Source organism: Tachyglossus aculeatus, chromosome 1, assembly GCF_015852505.1.
Source record: "Tachyglossus aculeatus isolate mTacAcu1 chromosome 1, mTacAcu1.pri, whole genome shotgun sequence".
NCBI classification, from domain to species: Eukaryota; Metazoa; Chordata; class Mammalia; order Monotremata; family Tachyglossidae; genus Tachyglossus; species Tachyglossus aculeatus.
Genome location: NC_052066.1, coordinates 160,308,714 through 160,326,347, shown reverse-complemented (window position 1 = coordinate 160,326,347; position 17,634 = coordinate 160,308,714). Strand labels below are relative to the sequence as shown.

The window sequence follows — 17,634 nt, the reverse complement described above, 5'->3', positions numbered from 1 at the left end:
GCAGGTTTTGGTGACGGCTTGGATGTGAGGGGTGAATGAGAGAGTGGAGTCGAGGATGACACCAAGTTTGCGGGCCTGTGAGACAGGAAGGATGGTAGTGCCATCAACAGTGATGGGAAAGTCAGGAGAGGGCAGGGTTTGGGAGGGAAGACAGGAGTTCAGTCTTCGACATGTTGAGTTTTAGGTGGCGGACAGACATCCAGGTGGAGATGTCCTGAAGGCAGGAGGAGATGCGAGCCTGAAGGGAGGGGGAGAGAGCAGGGGCAGAGATGTAGATTTGGGTGTCATCAGCGTAGAGATGATAGTTGAAGCTGTGGGAGCGAATGAGGTCACCAACGGAGTGAGTGTAGATCGAGAACAGAAGGGGACCAAGAACTGAACCTTGAGGAACCCCCACAGTAAGGGGATGGGAGGGGGAGGAGGAGCCTGCAAAAGAGACTGAGAATGAACTACCGGAGAGATAAGAGGAGAACCAGGAGAGGACGGAGTATGTGAAGTCAAGGTTGGATAGCATGTTGAGGAGAAGGGGGTGGTCCACAGTGTCGAAGTCAGCTGAGAGGTCGAGGAGGATTAGTATAGAGTATGAGCCGTTGGATTTTGCAAGCAGGAGGTCATTGGTGACTTTTGAGAGGGCAGTTTCCGTGGAATGTAGGGGACGGAAGCCAGACTGGAGTGGGTCAAGGAGAGAGTTAGTGTTGAGGAATTCTAGGCAGCGCATGTAGACGACTCGTTCAAGGAGTTTGGAAAGGAATGGTAGGAGGGAGATGGGGCGATAACTAGAAGGTGAGGTGGGGTCAAGAGAGGGGTTTTTTTGGATGGGAGAGACATGGGCATGTTTGAAGGCAGAGGGGAAGGAACCTAGTGGAAAGTGAGCGGTTGAAGATGGAAGTTAAGGAGGGGAGAAGGGACAGAGCGAGAGATTTCATGAGATGAGAGGGAATGGGGTCAGAAGCACAGGTGGCCGGAGTAGCACTTGAGAGGAGAGAGGAGAGCTCCTCTGAGGGTACTGCTGGGAAGGAAAACAGACAGAAAAACCTGTACAAACAGAATAAAGAAAATTAAAGGCTGAATGTACAATTGTATATGCACAGGTGCTATGGGTGGGTAGAAATAAGTACATAAATGTGAGAGAAGGCTGATGGGTTTATAACACCTGGGGTGCTGGGAATGAATCAGAGAAGGCTTAATAGGAGGAGATGGAATTTCAGAAGAATTTTGAATATGGCTGGGCCACGGTCCAGTTGATATGGGAAGAGAGGGAGTTCCAAGCTGGGGGAACAGTGTGAAGAAGGTGATGGAGAAAAATATGTTCTTTTTTTTTACGAGGCTTGGCCAGCTATGGACAAATAAGCTTTTCTCTTGCTCATCACTACCATGTTCAAGCATTGATTCTAGACTGTAAGCTCAATCTAGGCTGTAAGCTCATTGTGGGCAGGGAATGTGTCTACCAGCTTTAGTATTGTATTCTCCCAAGCACTTAGTACAACAGTAACTGCTTAATAAATACTACTGATTGACTGATTGGTTAGTAGAGAACACCACATTGACTACCTGGAAACATGGGGGTGATGGAGTCTCCCACCTTAAATGGTGCATGAGCCGCAGTCCCTCCACAGAGACTTTGGAACCAAAAAGCTGCCTGAAGGAATTGATCATAATGCTAATAGTCTGCAGCATACTCTCTGCATCACATAAGTACAACTTTATGTCAGACAGATTCATTAAAATACTAATTGGCTATTAGAAACAGATTGCGGTCGTCATCACAGTGTCTTAAGTATCTGGCAGTTTCTCAAGCCCCAAATAAATATAGCACGAATATATCTAGGTGGATGTATTATTAGCCAGTCATTCCCAGTCCTCTGGCTCAAAAGACAACCAACGCCTTTGCCCTATCCCTGGGGAAAAGGCAGGATAGATAGCTTTATTCTTGGTTTCAAGAAGACTGCTGAAAACTCTCTCTGATCAGCAGGAAAACATGTGACACTACTCCCAGAGCAGTCTGAATAAGCCTGATCTCTAGATTGTAAACTCATCTCTAGACTGTAAGTTCATTTTTTATGGTATTTGTTAAGTGCTTACTATGTACCTGGTAATATATTAAGTGCTGGAGAAGATACAAGCTGATCAAGTTGCACACAGTCCATGTCCCACATGATACTCGCAGTATTAATCCCCATTAATTCCCAGTGACAGAAGAAAAGTTGTGGAGCCAGAATTAGAACCCAGCTCCTTCTGAGTCCCAGGCCCATGCTGTATACACTAGGTCACACTGCTTCACTGTGGGCAAGGAATGTGTCTAATAACTCTGTTGTACTTTACTCTTCCAAGTGCTTAGTTAGGCACTTTGCACAAGGTAAGCACTCAGTGAATACCACTGATTGATAGATCTTGCTGGATTTCAAAAGCAAACAGACCAGGATCCAGCTAGTATTAATTCATTCATTCAATTGTATTTATTGAGCACTTACTATGCGCAGAGCACTGTACTAAATGCTTGGGACAGTACAATATAACAATAAACAGACACATCCCCTGCTTACACTGAAAGGAAACTGCCCAGAAATCCTAGGTGTGGAGGCTCTGCCTGCAGGCAGGGGACTGGAATAGAGACTTCTAGTTTATGGTGCTCCATCTTCAGATTAGAACCTCTGAGAAGTACACTAGGGCAGTCATTGTCGGTCAGTTGTAATTATTGAGTGCTTACTGTCTGCAGAGCACTGTACTAAACGCTGGCGAGAGTACAATCATGACAATGTAACCGACACAGTCTCTGCCCACAATGAGCTTACAGGCTAGCACTGTAATAGCCTGAAAGAGATTGTACACCTCCCATACTCCTTAACCTCCAATTCTAGGAGAATCAGATTAATTGTGCCACAGATAAACACTCCTGGACTCTGGGTCAGGTGCCCAGATGTCAAAATATAACCAATTAGACCACAGTAGTTAGGATTTGAGAAGAGTACTTACTCGAAATACCTTTTCCACTCTTGCGATGCTTTTTCCAAAGATAGTCCCAAGCTGATCTCCAATTCCAGCTAATAAGAAGCCAAAGAGTGGAATCCCAAATATGGCATACAAAATACAGAAAATTTTGCCACCTTCAGTGCTTGGAGCAATATTTCCATACCCTGTTAGGAAAGATCAAGAGTCAAGAGATCTATTAGACGTCAGAGAAATTGAGAGGCTCCAATTTGTCCTCCCTATCTGTCCCAACAATGGAGTTCCTGATTTCATAAGCCTGCTTAAAGTAATAATAATAATTATGGTATTTGTTAAGCTCTTATTATGTGCCAGGCACTGTGCTAAGCACTGGAGTGGATATAAGAAATTCGGGTGGGACAGTCCCTGCCCCACATGGGGCTCACAGTCTCAATCCCCACTTTACAGATTCATTCAATCATATTTATTGAGCGCTTACTGTGTTCAGAGCACTGCATTAAGCGCTTGGGAAGTACAAGTCAGCAACATATAGAGAAGATCCCTACCCAAGAATGGGCTCATATAACTGAGGCATAGAGAAGTGAAGTGAAGTGATCGATTCCACTACTGTACTTTACAAATTATTTCTTGCCTTCAAGAAAGACTCACCTATCCATTTTCCTTTTCAATTTTCTGTTCGAATTTTTTCAAGGCTCTTATAAATGATCTGGATTACAGTTTCTGTTTCTTAAAATAATGTTTAGGAGACAATCTGCCAGCACTCCTTTCTTTCCCATATTTTCCGTTTAATAACAAAAGCCCCCATTTCATTTTTTTGGCAGCATTAAAAATTCTTTTTTTGTAGACTTTCAGAAAAAGGAATGTTTCAGCCTTATTTCTGGAAGGATCCTATATACATTTAAATAGCTCCATTAAAATGGAAGAAGACACCTACACGCCTTTGTTTGCCCAGAAATTAGAGGAACTCATGGACTCCTCCAGATTACTTTGGAAAATATTTCCCCCATTCCCACTGTCACATAATCGCCTTATAATTGTCGGCTAATTAAAGCTTTTCTTTCTGTTTGAGTATCTTCACGAGGACAGACTGTAGATCTAGGCAACTCATTTCAAGCCCAAAAATTCCTTGAATAGGCATCTTCTTAGCTTGGTTTGCATAATGCAAGGAGTATTTTTGGAAAGAATTTCTTTGCAGAAAATTTTCTTTGCTATTTTGAATCTGTGGACATAAACCTAACTTTAAGCACTAGGCTTACTTTAAAGCAGGACTGTATGTGCTCAGGTGCAAAAGATAAGGATTCTTCAATTGTGGGCAGAGAATGAGTCTGTTTATTGTTATATTGTACTTACACTGCTCTGCACACAGGAAGTGCTCAATAAATACAACTGACTAACTCACATAATTAAATAGGAAAGGATTCAACTAAATGAATGAGAAGTCCATAAAGAGCTACTAGGGGGAAATTAGTGAGTATACAGCAAACAAGCTTGCTAATAGTGAGGTTAGATGTTAGGGAGGGGAAGGATTACACCAATTCTTCCAAGCATCTTGATGACATTTGTTTTATATGGTATTTGTTAAGCTCTTACTATGTGCCAGGCACTATATTAAACACTGGGGCAGATACAAGATAATCAGGTTGAACCCAGTGCCAGTCCCACATGGGCTTCTGGTCTAAATCAGAAGAAGGAGGTTTCGATCCCCATTTCATAGCCGAGGTAACTGAGGCACAGAGAAGCTAAGTGACTTGCCCAAGGTTACACAACAGACTAATGGCAGACGGGGATTAGAACCAAGGTCCTGTGACTCCCAGGCCTGTGCTCTTTCCACTAGGCCATGATGCTTCCCATTGTTGAAGAAAGACTGCTAACCTCTGCGGCCTGTTTTTCTGTCTAAGTAATGGCACCTTACTGGTGGTCTCTTGATTGCTATGGGCAGAAAAAACTATTTTGGGAAGCTGCATTTTAGAAGTGGTACCTCAGAGTAAACCCATCTCTCTGGTGTTCATGCCGCTTACATATATTCACACCACCAAACCTGGGCTCTGGCAACTTCTAAAGAAGTTTATCAAGAGCCTAGATTGCTTCATGATGATATGGGAACCAGCATTTCCTCTTCCCCTAATCCCTTCTTCGTCTCACTGACTTGCTACCTTTATTAACCACCCCTCCCCCAGCCACACAGCACTTATGTACATATCCATAATTTATTTATTTGTGTTAATATGTGCCTCCCCCTGTTAATGACTGTTAGCTCATTGTAGGCAGGGAATGTGTCTGTTATATTATTATGTTGTACTCTCTCAAGTGCTTAATACAGTGCCCTGAATACAGTAAATGTTGAACAAACAGGATTGATTTATTGATGGTGGATTGATAGGCCTGGGAGTCAGATGGCCTGGGTTATAACATGGGCTCTGCCATTTGCCTGCTGTGTGACCTTGGAAAATCCATTTAACTTCTCTGTGCCTCAGGCTCTTCATCTGTAAAATGCAGATAAAATCCCTGTTCTCACTTCCATTTAGACTGAGCTCCACGGGGACACTCATTCATTCAATCGTATTTATTGAGCGCTTACTGTGTGCAGAGCACTGTACTAAGCACTTGGGAAGTACAAGTTGGCAACATATAGAGACGGTCCCTACCAAACAACGGGCTCACAGTCTAGAAGGGGGAGACAGACAACAAAACAAAACATATTAACAAAATAAAATAGACTAAATATGTACAAATAAAATAGAGTAATAAATATGTACAAACATATATACATATATACAGGTAGCAAAACAAAACATATTAAGACTGTGAGCCCCCTCCCCCACCCCCGCCATGGGACAACCTGATCACCTTGTAACCTCCCCAGTGCTTAGTACAGTGCTTTGCACATAGCAAGCACCTAATCAATCAATCGTATTTATTGAGCGCTTACTGTGTGCAAAGCACCATACTAAGCGCTTGGGAAGTCCAAGTTGGCAACATATAGAGACGGTCCCTACCCAACAGTGGGCTCACAGTCTAGAAGGGGGAGACAGAGAACAAAACAAAACATATTAACAGAATAAAATAAATAGAATAAATATGTACAAGTAAAATAGAGTAATAAATACTCATTTGGCAAAGTAATTGAGTGCTTTAAAGTCTGCGGTAAGGAACTTCCATGTGATGTGTAGGTGGAAGGAAGCCGTTTCTATCTGATGTGGAAGAGTTTACCATCTACCAGACCCTTCTCTAGGGGTCACAAGGAATCAGAGTGATGGGGGCTGGAGGCAGTGGATACACGGGTGGTGGTGTAGAGATAGTGGGAATTCACCCTCAGAGTCCCTTGGGCAACTGTGTCTAACCTGATTATCCTGTGTCTACCTCAGTACTTAGTACAGTACTTGGCACATAATAAGCACTTAAAAAAACACAATTACTATTATTGTTATTATAATTATTATTTTAGGGTAGACTACTTCAGAATTGGAGTTTCCCTGTCTGCTCTTTTCCTAGTGTCATCTGGAGTAGTAATGCAAGTGTATATGTATGTAATTCAGTCTTCAACCTATTCTACACAGCTGTGTTTGAGGACACAACATGGCATTTGGTATCACAACAATAATAATAATAATAAATAATTATGGTATTTGTTAAGCGCTTACTGTGTGCCATGTTTCGTTCTGAGCACTGGGGTGGATACAAGCAAACTGGGTTGGACATAGCCCCTGTCCCACATAGGGCTCACAGTCTCAATCCCCATTTTACAGATGAGGTAACTGAGGAGAAGTTAAGTGACATGCCCTAGGTCACCCAGCACACAAGTGGTGGAACCCATTCTGATTGCTGGAAAATCTTTAACTCAATAAGATAAGGGCATCATTGAAACATACTGGAGCTTCTATTCACTGACAACTGCTCTGAGAGCCTCAATTCCCTAATCTGTAAAAAGGGAGCTCAATATCTGTTCTCTTTCCTACTTTGACTGTGAGCTCCATGTGGACCTGAAGATCTCTTATCTACCCCACAACTTAGTTCACTACTTGTAGAGAAGAGATTTGGAGTTTGATGTACTCAGCCATTTTGTTACAACTTTCATAGTCCTTCTAACATAAATCAAACCTGGAAGCACTTAGGGTTATCTTTTTCCATTTAGTAAGTGCTTAACAAATACCACAATTATTCCTCTAGACTGTAAGCTCATTGTGGGCAGGGAACATGCCTATCAACTCTGTAATATTGTAGTCTCCCAAGTGTTTAATAGTGCTCTGCACACAGTAAGCACTCAATAAATACAATTGATTATTAAGTACACACATAAGAAGACATGCACATGATCATGAGCCACTTCTTAGAATAAGCAGAGAGCTACCTACAAGCCTAAAGAAGCCCAAGGCCCCATAGCTACCTGCTAGGAAAAGCTCTGCACCCATTCAGGAATTTGCATTGTTAACACAAACCTGAAAAACCACCTTCATATAGGAAATGCTCAGTAAATACTGGATGAAGATAGTAATGATAATGATGAGTGAAGCAGCAGTGAAGCATCATGGCATTATGGATAGAGCATGGGCCTGGGTTCTAATCCTCCTCTGCCACTTGTCTGCTGTGTGACCTTGGGCAAGTCACTTCACTTCTCTGGGCCTCAGTTACCTCATCTGTAAAATGGGGATTGAGACTGTTAGCCCTCTGTGGGACAGGAACTGGAATTCAATTAAGTTGTGAGTGCCTTGCAGTAAGCATTAATTTATTATTTTGCAGCCAAAAATTCACCAAAAATTGAATGGGGACTTTCATCTTAGGCCACCTTTCGTCTAGTAATTGAGGGTCACTTTTTATCTGAGAATCGCAAATCATTTACAAGTCCTTTTCTAACCACTTCATTCATTCATTCAATCGTATTTATTGAGCACTTACTGTGTGCAGAGCACTGTACTAAGCGCTTGGGAAGTACAAGTTGGCAACACATAGAGACGGTCCCTACCCAACAGTGGGCTCACAGTGTAGAAGGGGGAGACAGAGAACAAAACAAAACATATTAACAAAATAAAATGAATAGCATAAATATGTACAAATAAAATAGAGTAATAAATACATACAAACATATATACATCTATACAGGTGCTGTGGGGAGGGGAAGGAGGTAAGGCGGGGGGGAACCACTTGTGATTTGCGTGTATCTACCTCAGTGCTTAGTATGGTGCCTGGCACATCGTAAGGGCTTAACAAATATTATTGTTGTTATTATTATTAGCGCTGCTTCTACAAGAGATTTGGAGTTTGAAGTACTCAGCCATTTTGCTCAAACTTTCATAGTCCTTCTAACATAAATCAAGCCTGGAAACACTTAGGGTTATCTTTTTCCATTTAGTAACTCCCTTAATATTACTATAATGAAATTAATCCCTTTGAAAGCAATAGGTCCTTTAACTGATGCTTGGTTTGGTAGCAGCTTAATAGGATAATCTGAATGCTTTTTAGGGAAATCTAAATTATATTTTACAATCTTCAAGCTACTTATTCAAGCTATTTATTCAAGAGCTTATTATTATGCTTTTCAGTGGAAAATATTTGACTTCTTCATCATGGGCATACAAACTATGAACTGACTTCTGGTAGTGCAAAGATGATGTCCATAAATGTGAATTTCTTGATTTGTTCTGCTACAGATATTGGAACTCATTATGAGAATGGAATTTGGGCAGATGTTCAGAGAAGTAACCTGGGCCTCGTGCTTGAGGATGTGGGATATTCATCTATTCAATCATATTTATTGAGCGCTTACTGTGTGCAGAGCACTGTACTAAGCACTTGGGAAGTACAAGTTGGCAACCTATAGAGATGGTCCCTACCCAACAGTGGGCTCACAGTCTAGAAGGGGGAGACAGAGAACAAAACAAAACATATTAACAAAATAAAATAAATAGGAATAAATAGATATTCCCCCTGAAGTGCCCCTAGCACGGAGATTACCTGGAAGAAAATTAACCACCTTTTCCCCCTGTTTTCCCCATGTGTAAAAAGAGGCACATAACTTTCACTGGTCAGAAAAGGACTTATAAGTGCTTTGAGATTTTCAGATAAAAACTGACCCTCAATCACTAGACAAAAGGTGGCCCATGATGAAAGTCCCCATTCAATTTTTGGTTAATTTTTAGCTGCAAAATAAAAAATTAACGCTTACTGCAAGGCACTCATAACTTAAATGAATTCCAGATCCAGATAATGAATCCCCAGCTGCAAAAAAACTTAGTAAATCTAAGATTCAACCCTATGAAAGCCCAGGTTGTAAAGGTAGCAGTATCTTTCATTTCAAACGCTGACATCCCACGAGTTGGGCCACCCCCACAAAACATAAGAGATGTGACCTTTCCTCTTTGTTTCCTTACCCCAGCATGTGTACCTCTGGTCCAGTGTTCCCTCCTATCATCATAGGTAGTCAATGGAAAAGCATTCTAGTGGAATGAGGGGTTCTAATCCTGGCTCTGTGTGATCTTAGGACATTCAGTTAACTTTGGTGCACCTCAGTTTTTTCATCTGTAAAACAGGGGTAAAAGTCCTGTTCTAACTCTCCCTCAAACTGTGAGCTCCACGTGGGACAGGGGTTGTGTCTAAGCTGCATATATAAGTAGCTGTCCTACCACTTTTTACAGGGCTTGGAACATTATAAGCATTTAATAAATACCATTATTGTTATTTTTATCATCAACCCTCCCCTGTTCCAGAAGGCTTTCTTGCTTCTCATCACAACCTGAACTCACTTCCTTACTTTCCCTTTATTTCCCAGGGTTCACTTTCACCTCTACTGTAAAATGAATGTAAGCTTCTTGGAGATAGGGACTGTGTCTTATGTGCTGTGCTTCCCAAGTTCTTACTACAATGCATTGCACTCAGTAGGAACTCAATAAATTCCATTACTATTATAGTAGTACTGTGGTGTATACTGTATAATAATAGTAGTAGTAATTGTGGTACTTGTCAAGCACTTACTCAGCACTAGTCACTATACTAAGCTCTGGAGTGGATACAAGCAAATTGGTTAGGACATGGTCCAATCTTCTCTGAACTGTCAGATCCTAAAAGAAAGCATTTCAGAGCAAAGCTGTCCTAACATTCCTAACGAATTTAAACAAGAAAAAAATAATTCGTCATTCCTGTGTTGAAAGCACTGTAGCCTACAGAATGATTAATCAAACAATCAATGGTATTTATTAAACACTTACTTTGTCCAGAACTGTACTAAGCATTTGGAAGACTACAAAACAACAGAATCAGCAGACACATACCCTGCCCGTAAAAAGCTTACAGTCTAGAGGGGGAGACAGAATAAATGAGTAACTTATAATACATAATTTAAAGAAGTGATGACCAGGGCAGTAGAACCCTTCATGATAATAATCATTTATTGTACTAAGTGCTTACTTTGTGATAAGTACTGAACTAAACATATAGGTGAACTTCATGTATACACCTGCACACACATAGACACATGCATGATCATTCAGACACGTTCAATGACCCACATGGAACACACATGGCTGGAGAGGGGGTTTATGGGGTTAGGTGAGAGGGGAGAGGAGATTGAAACCCTGGAAGAAAATAACTGGGCAAATGATTAATAATAATAAAATAATAATAATGGTATTTGTTAAGTGCTTACTATGTGCCAGGCACTGTTCTAAGTGCTGGGGTGGTTACAAGCAAATCGAGTTGGACATAGTCCCTGTTCCACGTTGGGCTCACCGTCTCAATCCCCATTTTACAGATGAGGTAACTGAAGCCTAGAGAAGTGAAGTGACTACCCAAGGACACACAACAGACAAGTGGTTGACCCATGATTAGAACTTATGACTTTCTGATTCCCAGGCCCATGCTCTATCCACTATGCTATGCTACTCACACAATTAAGTAAAACTATGTAAAAAGAATAATAATAAGTTGCAGTCTAGTACTGTGGGGAGGGAATGGTCCTCAGGCTTGTCACCACTCCAATCAGAATCAATGTCTGCTTTCCCCTCTAGACTGTAAGCTCGCTGTGGACAGGGAATGTGTCTGCTATATTGTTATATTGTACACTCCCAAGTGCTTAGTATGGTGCTCTGCATACAGTACTTAATAAATGTGATTGACTGGGCAGGGAATGTGTCTACCAACTCTTATATTGTATTCTCCCAAACTCTTAGTACAGTGCTCTGCACATAGTTAAGGACTGAATAAATACCATTGATTATTCATTCATTCATTCAATCAATCATATTTATTGAGCACTTACTGTGTGCAGAGCACTGTACTAAGCACTTGGAAAGTACAAGTCGGCAACATATAGAGACGGTCCCTACGCAACAACTGGCTCACAGTCTAGAAGGGGGAGTCAGACAACAAAACAAGACAAAACAAAACATGTAGACTGGATTGAAGTACTTAGTAAATACCATGAATTTGCCAATCAGTGGTATTCATTATTGAGTACCATCTGTATCTAAGCTCTATGGTGAGAATGGTAGAGGAAAGAGATACATTCCCTGCCCTCAAAGAGCTTACAGTCTAATTCAGAATCAGGCTGAACTTTCTCACCCCTTGAATGGTTTGATAAGGGCCTCCCCTCAGCATTGATGGGCAGGAAGGGAGAGGAAAAGTGCTAGAGGTTCAAGGAGCCCCTCTGATGGCAGGAGCTCAGGGCCATGGGGCAGGGCAGTTTCTGCCTCTCCTGATCCTAGAGGACAAGGGTTTCTTCTCAATGATGGTGAACAGGAAGGGGAAATGAAACTCAGGGACCAATTCTGGAGGGCTTTATTATTTATGTTATTTGTTATAGAAAAGTGGCAGGGCCTAGTGGAAAGAAATATGGGCCTGGGAATCAGAGGACCTGGGTTCTAATCCCAGCGCCACCACTTGCTTTCTGTGTGACCTTGGGCAAGTCACTTAACTTGTTTGTACCTCAGTTACCTCATTTGTAAAATGTGGATTCAATCCTTCTCTCACCTACTTAGACTGTGAGCCCCTTGTGGGACAGGGACTGTGTCCAACCTGACAAACATGTACCTACCCAAGGGCTTAGAACAGTGTTTGACACATAGTAAGCATTTAACAAATACCCCCCAAAAAAATTGTGCGTTTTTTGGGTTTTTTGGTGGGGGAGCATTTTGTATAGATGTTTTTAAAAAGGATTATTCACTGAACAGTAGTATTTATTGAGCCTTTACCCTGGGCAGAGCACTGTATTAACCACTTGTGAGAGTACAATAGGGACACCACTGCTGCCCTTGTAGACCTAACCATCTAGCAGGGTAGATAGTCAATAAAATAAATTCCACCTAAGGGGAAGTGACAGAGTTTAGAGATATGGAAATAGTGGTTAGGGAGTGAGTATCCAAGTGTGTAGGTGACAAAGAAGTGCTGAAGTGACATTAGGGGATGGGGAAATTTGCCTGAACTTTGGAGACTATAGTAAGTTAGATCCCCAGGGCACTCAGCAGATTGTAGGGCCAGGATTGGGGCTGGTCTAACTGCTCTCTGTCTAGCAGGCAGATATAGAAATGCCAGAATACAGAGGATGGACTGGTGGCATGACACTCCTGAAACTTTAGTCTTATCTTTATTAGGCAATTGTTGATTACAATAACTGAGTGCTCAAAGGTGGAGTGGCCCGGCAAAGATTTGGCTCTACCATTTGTCTGCTGTGTGACCTTTAGCAAGCCCCTTAACTTGCCCACCACTATCATCCCTACCTCAAGAGCCCCTAACCTTGGTGTTGTCCTCGACTCATCTCTCTCATTCCACCCACTTACTCAATCTGTCACCAAACCCTGTCAGTTTTACCTTCACAACATTGCTAAAACGTGGTCTTTCATCTCCATCCAAACTGCTACCATGCTGATCCAAGCATTTATCCTAACCCACCTTGACCACTGTATCTGCCTAATCACTGACCTGCCAGCCTCCTGTCTCTCCAATCTCTACTTCACTTTGCTGCACAAATCATTTATCAACAAAAATGTTCAGTTCATGTCTCCCACTCAAAAACCTCCAATGGCAGTCCATCCACCTCCTCATCAAACAAAAAACTCATTCCCATTGGCTTTAAAGCACTTAAACAGCTTTCCCCATCCTACCTCACCTCACTATTCTCCTACTATAGCCCAGCCCACATTCTCTGCTCCTCTATAGCCTGCTTACTTCTGTGCCCCGATCTCATCTATCTCACTGCTGAACCCTTTCTCACATCCTCCCCCTAGTTTGGAACTCCCTCCCCTTCTATATACGCCAGACCATCACTCTCTGCACCTTCAAGGCATTACTAAGGTCACAACTCCTCCAAGAGGCCTTCCCTAATTAAGCTCTCTTTTCACCCTCTCACTCTCCCTTCTGCATTATCTATGCACTTCAATCTGTTACCTTTGGATATTTGATATTTGCCCCATCCCCAACCACCCAGCACTTATATACAGAGCTTTAAATTACGTATTATAAATTATTTAGTCATATTAATGTCTGGTCACCCTCTAGCCTGTAAGGTAGTTATGTGTAGGGAACGTGTCTGCTAATTCTGCTGTATTATACTTTCCCAAGTACTTAGTACAATGTTCTATGCATAGTAAGTGCTCAGTAAATATGATTGATTAATTAACTTCTTTGGGCCTCAGTGACCTCATATGTAATATTAGCCCCATATGGGACATAGACTGTGTCCAACCTGATTAGCTTGTGTCTATCCCAGCGCTTAGTACAGTGCCTGGTATATAGTAAGCACATAACAAATACCATTAAGAATAAGTAAATAAATATCTTACCTTTAGCCTTGCACATCTGTGATACCCGGGTTGCCAGAACCCATGGAAAACTTCACTAGTTAGAGGTTTCTATTGTATATAAGGAGTTTTCATAAAGAGACTGGGTTGTCAGGTGTTTTGGTGGCCCACTTAGAAACAATCTGAATCTGCTATTCCCAATAAGCTCACAGAGACTGGACCCTTGTTACCCTGAATTATTTTAAGTTTGGTCTTTGTGTTAGTGAGAAGGTTAGTATGGCTGTAGAAACCGAGACATCTGTCTTCTGCTAACTGGAGCCACAACAATGTCATAAAGTGATGCCTAGAGCTGTGAAACTCATTTTATAGCACCTTCCAGCTTCTGGCAAATTTCATTATTAACAAAAGAGTCACTAACACCCTCCACAGTACCCAAGATCTCTTGCCCTCCTCATCCCCCATCTCTGATGCTTAAATGAAGGCAGCATTTAGAATTTGCTAAGGAGGTAGAGGTCAGCTGAATCCTCTGAGCTTAACTGATCTCTACATTTTTGTCACTGCCTTCTTTCAACCTAGCTGTCCCCAGGCCCTTTGTCTGAAAACTGAATTCTGCATCCCCTTTTACCTTGTAGTGAAAGCACTATGGTCATTAATAGAATAGATCTACAATTCCCCCTGGGCATCCTACACATACATTACAACTGCATGTCCTGGGGCTAACTCCTTTTACAGTTATGAAGTGAGCCCAGGGTCAAGCTGGTGAGGATGTTGAATTTCTCACTGGGTTCTGGGGCAAGGGAGAAAATGTTACCAAACAAGCGGGTTACCTATGGTTGTGATGACTGTTCCAGCAAAGAAAAAGGCACTTCCAAGGTCCCAGTGACTGCTGTTGTTAGAAGAATTTCCTACTGGACTCACACCAGCATTGTCAGCATCAAGAGCATGCTGCAAATACAGAAAGAAAGCCGTGAGCTTTCGCAGGATTTTGCTTTTCAAAGAAATCCTAACACTATAAAATAGCACAGTTTTGTGCACATCTCCTGCAAATGATGTAAACCAAAATAAAGCAAAGGGTAAATGATTCCTGAGGCTGAGATGAGTAGGAAGTAGAGTTAATTAGAAAGGAAGCTGCACTGGCAGACAATCAAGATGGCTATAGGAGAGGAAGTGGTGAGATGGAATGAAAAGACAGAGTATCTACTGTGAAGGGAAAAGAGTAAAAAAAACCTAAAAGGAGTAATGCATTATTCCCTGAGGGAAATTGGAAAGTCAGTAAAGAGTTCCAATTTGAAAAACTGGTAACTATTGACTACATCTTAGACTACATCTTGGACTTCCAGAATTCTGATGCTTTACAGATTGCAGTAGAAAATGTAAAATGAATCAGTGATATTTATTGAGGACTTACTGTTTGCAGTGCACTTCTCTGAGCACTTGGGAGAGTGCAACATGACAGAGTTGGTAGACATGTTCCCTACCCACAAGGAGCCTACAGGCTGGAGGAGGCGCTAATGAGCTCACAGACTGATTTCTACCTCTGGTTTAAAGCCAATCTTTAAAATAAAAAAGTCAGGAAGCAAAACAACATGCAAGTAGGTCCAGAATATATTTAGGACTTCTGAACTGATCTGCACAAAATAGCACCATCATTTAGCGATTGCCACATATAATCTTGATATAATAATAGATGGGCAAGATTCCAGTCTTCCTGAAAGACTGACCTACCTCTTATCTATGAGGCTACCAGGTTTATGCAAGTCACAAAAGAAAATGCAGTAATTTTAAAGCAATTCTTCAATTTCTTCCTGCTTTTAAGAATGTGAAATATTGCCACCATATCTTGACTGCCACTCTTTGTAATATAAATCCTGATTTTCAGGAATTCATAGCCTTATTTTAAATTACATAAGGCTGCAATTTGGTTTTTCGGTCTAAAAGATGTCTGAGTTGTTAGGCTAATCTATTTATGAAACAGAATAAATCAGTGATTTGACACAGATCACTTATTCATATATGCCCCTTATGTTGTTGTTGAAGAAGAAACAGATGGTATGTCCTTTTTGCTAGAAAAGTCCTATTTTATTCAGTACGGACCGAAAGCCTTCAGATTCAATTTCACACTAAATCATTCCTACTATTTCAATATCTCATTGCCTAATCTCCCCTCACCCATCTCAGGATCACACCTGGAGAGTTTCCAGTGTTCTAACAGTCTCGGTTACAGGAGGGAGAGTCAAGCAGAGGCATACCCATTCCATTCCTAGCTTTGGCAGTGACTAGTGAGTGGAAGGCAATCTGCTTCAAGTCAAAACTTACTGTGCTAGGCAGCAGCGGCAAGGGAGAGAGTCGAGGATGGAAACTCTAGTTTACTCTGCAGAAGGCAGTGATAACCACTTCCATATTTTTGCAAGAAAGCTCTATGGATACACTACCAATACAATTGCAGATGGAGAGTGGGGCATTCTGGGAGAGATGTGTCCATGAAGTCGCTATGGGTCTGAGACAACTCGGCAACATAAGACAAAACAAGACAATTTCCCCTCATAGTTCACCTGAGACCAAAACACTTAGGGTCATGGTTAGGGGCACAGCTAGATTTGTCACTTTGTTCCCTCCTTTACACGTGACATTTGCAAATTCCTAAAAAAGATCAATCATTTCATATTTCCATCTTTAAAGCTTTTTGAAGGCACATCTCCTCCAAGGGGTCTTCCCTGACTAAGCTCTCATTTCCTCTTCTCCCACTGCCTTCTGTGCCACCCATGCACTTAGATTTGTACCCTTTATTCACTCCTCTCTAGGCCCCACAACACTTATGTAGATATCTGTAATATACTTAGTTATATTAATGTATGTCTCCCTCTCTAGACTGTAAGCTTACTGTGGGTAGAGAACCTGTCTATCAACTTCTATCAACTCTGTTACATTGGACTCTCACAAGTGCTTAGTACAGTGCTCTGTACAAAGTAAATGCTCAGTAAATAAAATTGATTGATATGGCTCTCGAATCTCTTAAAACCTTTATAAAAATCAAAAATCAAAAAAATCAAAAGGAAGCCAAAGGCTAGTGCTACCAGTAACTGTCTATCTTGGAAAAATGACGTAACCTCTCTGGTCCTTAGATTCTCTGCCTGTAAAATGGTAATAATAATGCTTGCTCCTTCCAACCTCAGAAGAATGTTTTGAGGATGAAACAGTCAGTCAATTGTTTGAGCACTTAACTGTGTGCAGAGCATTGTGCTAAGTGCTTGGAAGAATGCAATACAACAGAGTTAATAGACACTATGAACAAGATAATCCGTGTGATAACAGAGGTTAGCCTCTTGAGCCGGGGGAAGGATGTGGGCCAGGGGTCGATGTCAGGGCAGATGAGAACAAGGAACAGTGAGGAGGTCAGCGGCAGATGATTGGAGGGTGTGGGCTGGGCTGTAGAAGGAGAGAAGGGAGGTGAGGTAGGAGGGGGCGAAGTGATGAAGAGCCTTGAAGCCGAGAGTGAGAAGTTTTTCTTGATTCGTAGGTTGACAGGCAACCATTGGAGAGTGGCAACCAGGCAGCAGAGTGAAGTATTGACTGAATCAGGGAGAGACAGGAGGATGGGAGATCAGAGAGGAGGATGATGCAGTAATCCAGTCGGGATAGGAAGAGAGATTGAACCAGCAAGGTAGCGGTTTGGATGGAGAGGAAAAGGCAGATCTTGGCGATGTTGTGGAGGTGAGACCAGCAGGGTTTGGTGATGGATTGGATGTGTGGGGTGAATGAGAGAGTGAAGTCGAGGATGACACCAAGGCTGCGGGCTTGTGAGATGAGAAGGATGGTAGTGTCATCTACAGTGATGGGAAAGTCAGGGATAGGACAGGGTTTGGGAGGGAAGACAAGGAGCTCAGTCTTGGACACATTGAGTTTTAGATGGCGAGCAGACATCCAGATGGAGATGTCCTGAAGCCAGGAGGAGATACGAGCCTAG

General features: G+C 41.9%; 1 protein-coding gene and 1 non-coding gene across 2 annotated transcripts in view; one reads left to right on the top strand and one right to left on the bottom strand.

Moving 5' to 3' along the window:
* Positions 1 to 17,634, bottom strand: part of KCNK10 (potassium two pore domain channel subfamily K member 10) — a 93,404-nt gene that overhangs the window by 37,870 nt on the left and 37,900 nt on the right. The window contains exons 6-7 of the mRNA XM_038746055.1: positions 14,498 to 14,615; positions 2,974 to 3,134 (exon numbers count right to left, since the gene is read on the bottom strand). Of these exons, the coding sequence (XP_038601983.1) occupies positions 2,974 to 3,134; positions 14,498 to 14,615 (279 nt within the window). The remainder of the gene's footprint in view (positions 1 to 2,973; positions 3,135 to 14,497; positions 14,616 to 17,634) is intronic.
* Positions 15,839 to 15,976, top strand: LOC119935713. Its single transcript, XR_005453421.1, has one exon. It is a non-coding gene; the product is annotated as a small nucleolar RNA SNORA7 (small nucleolar RNA).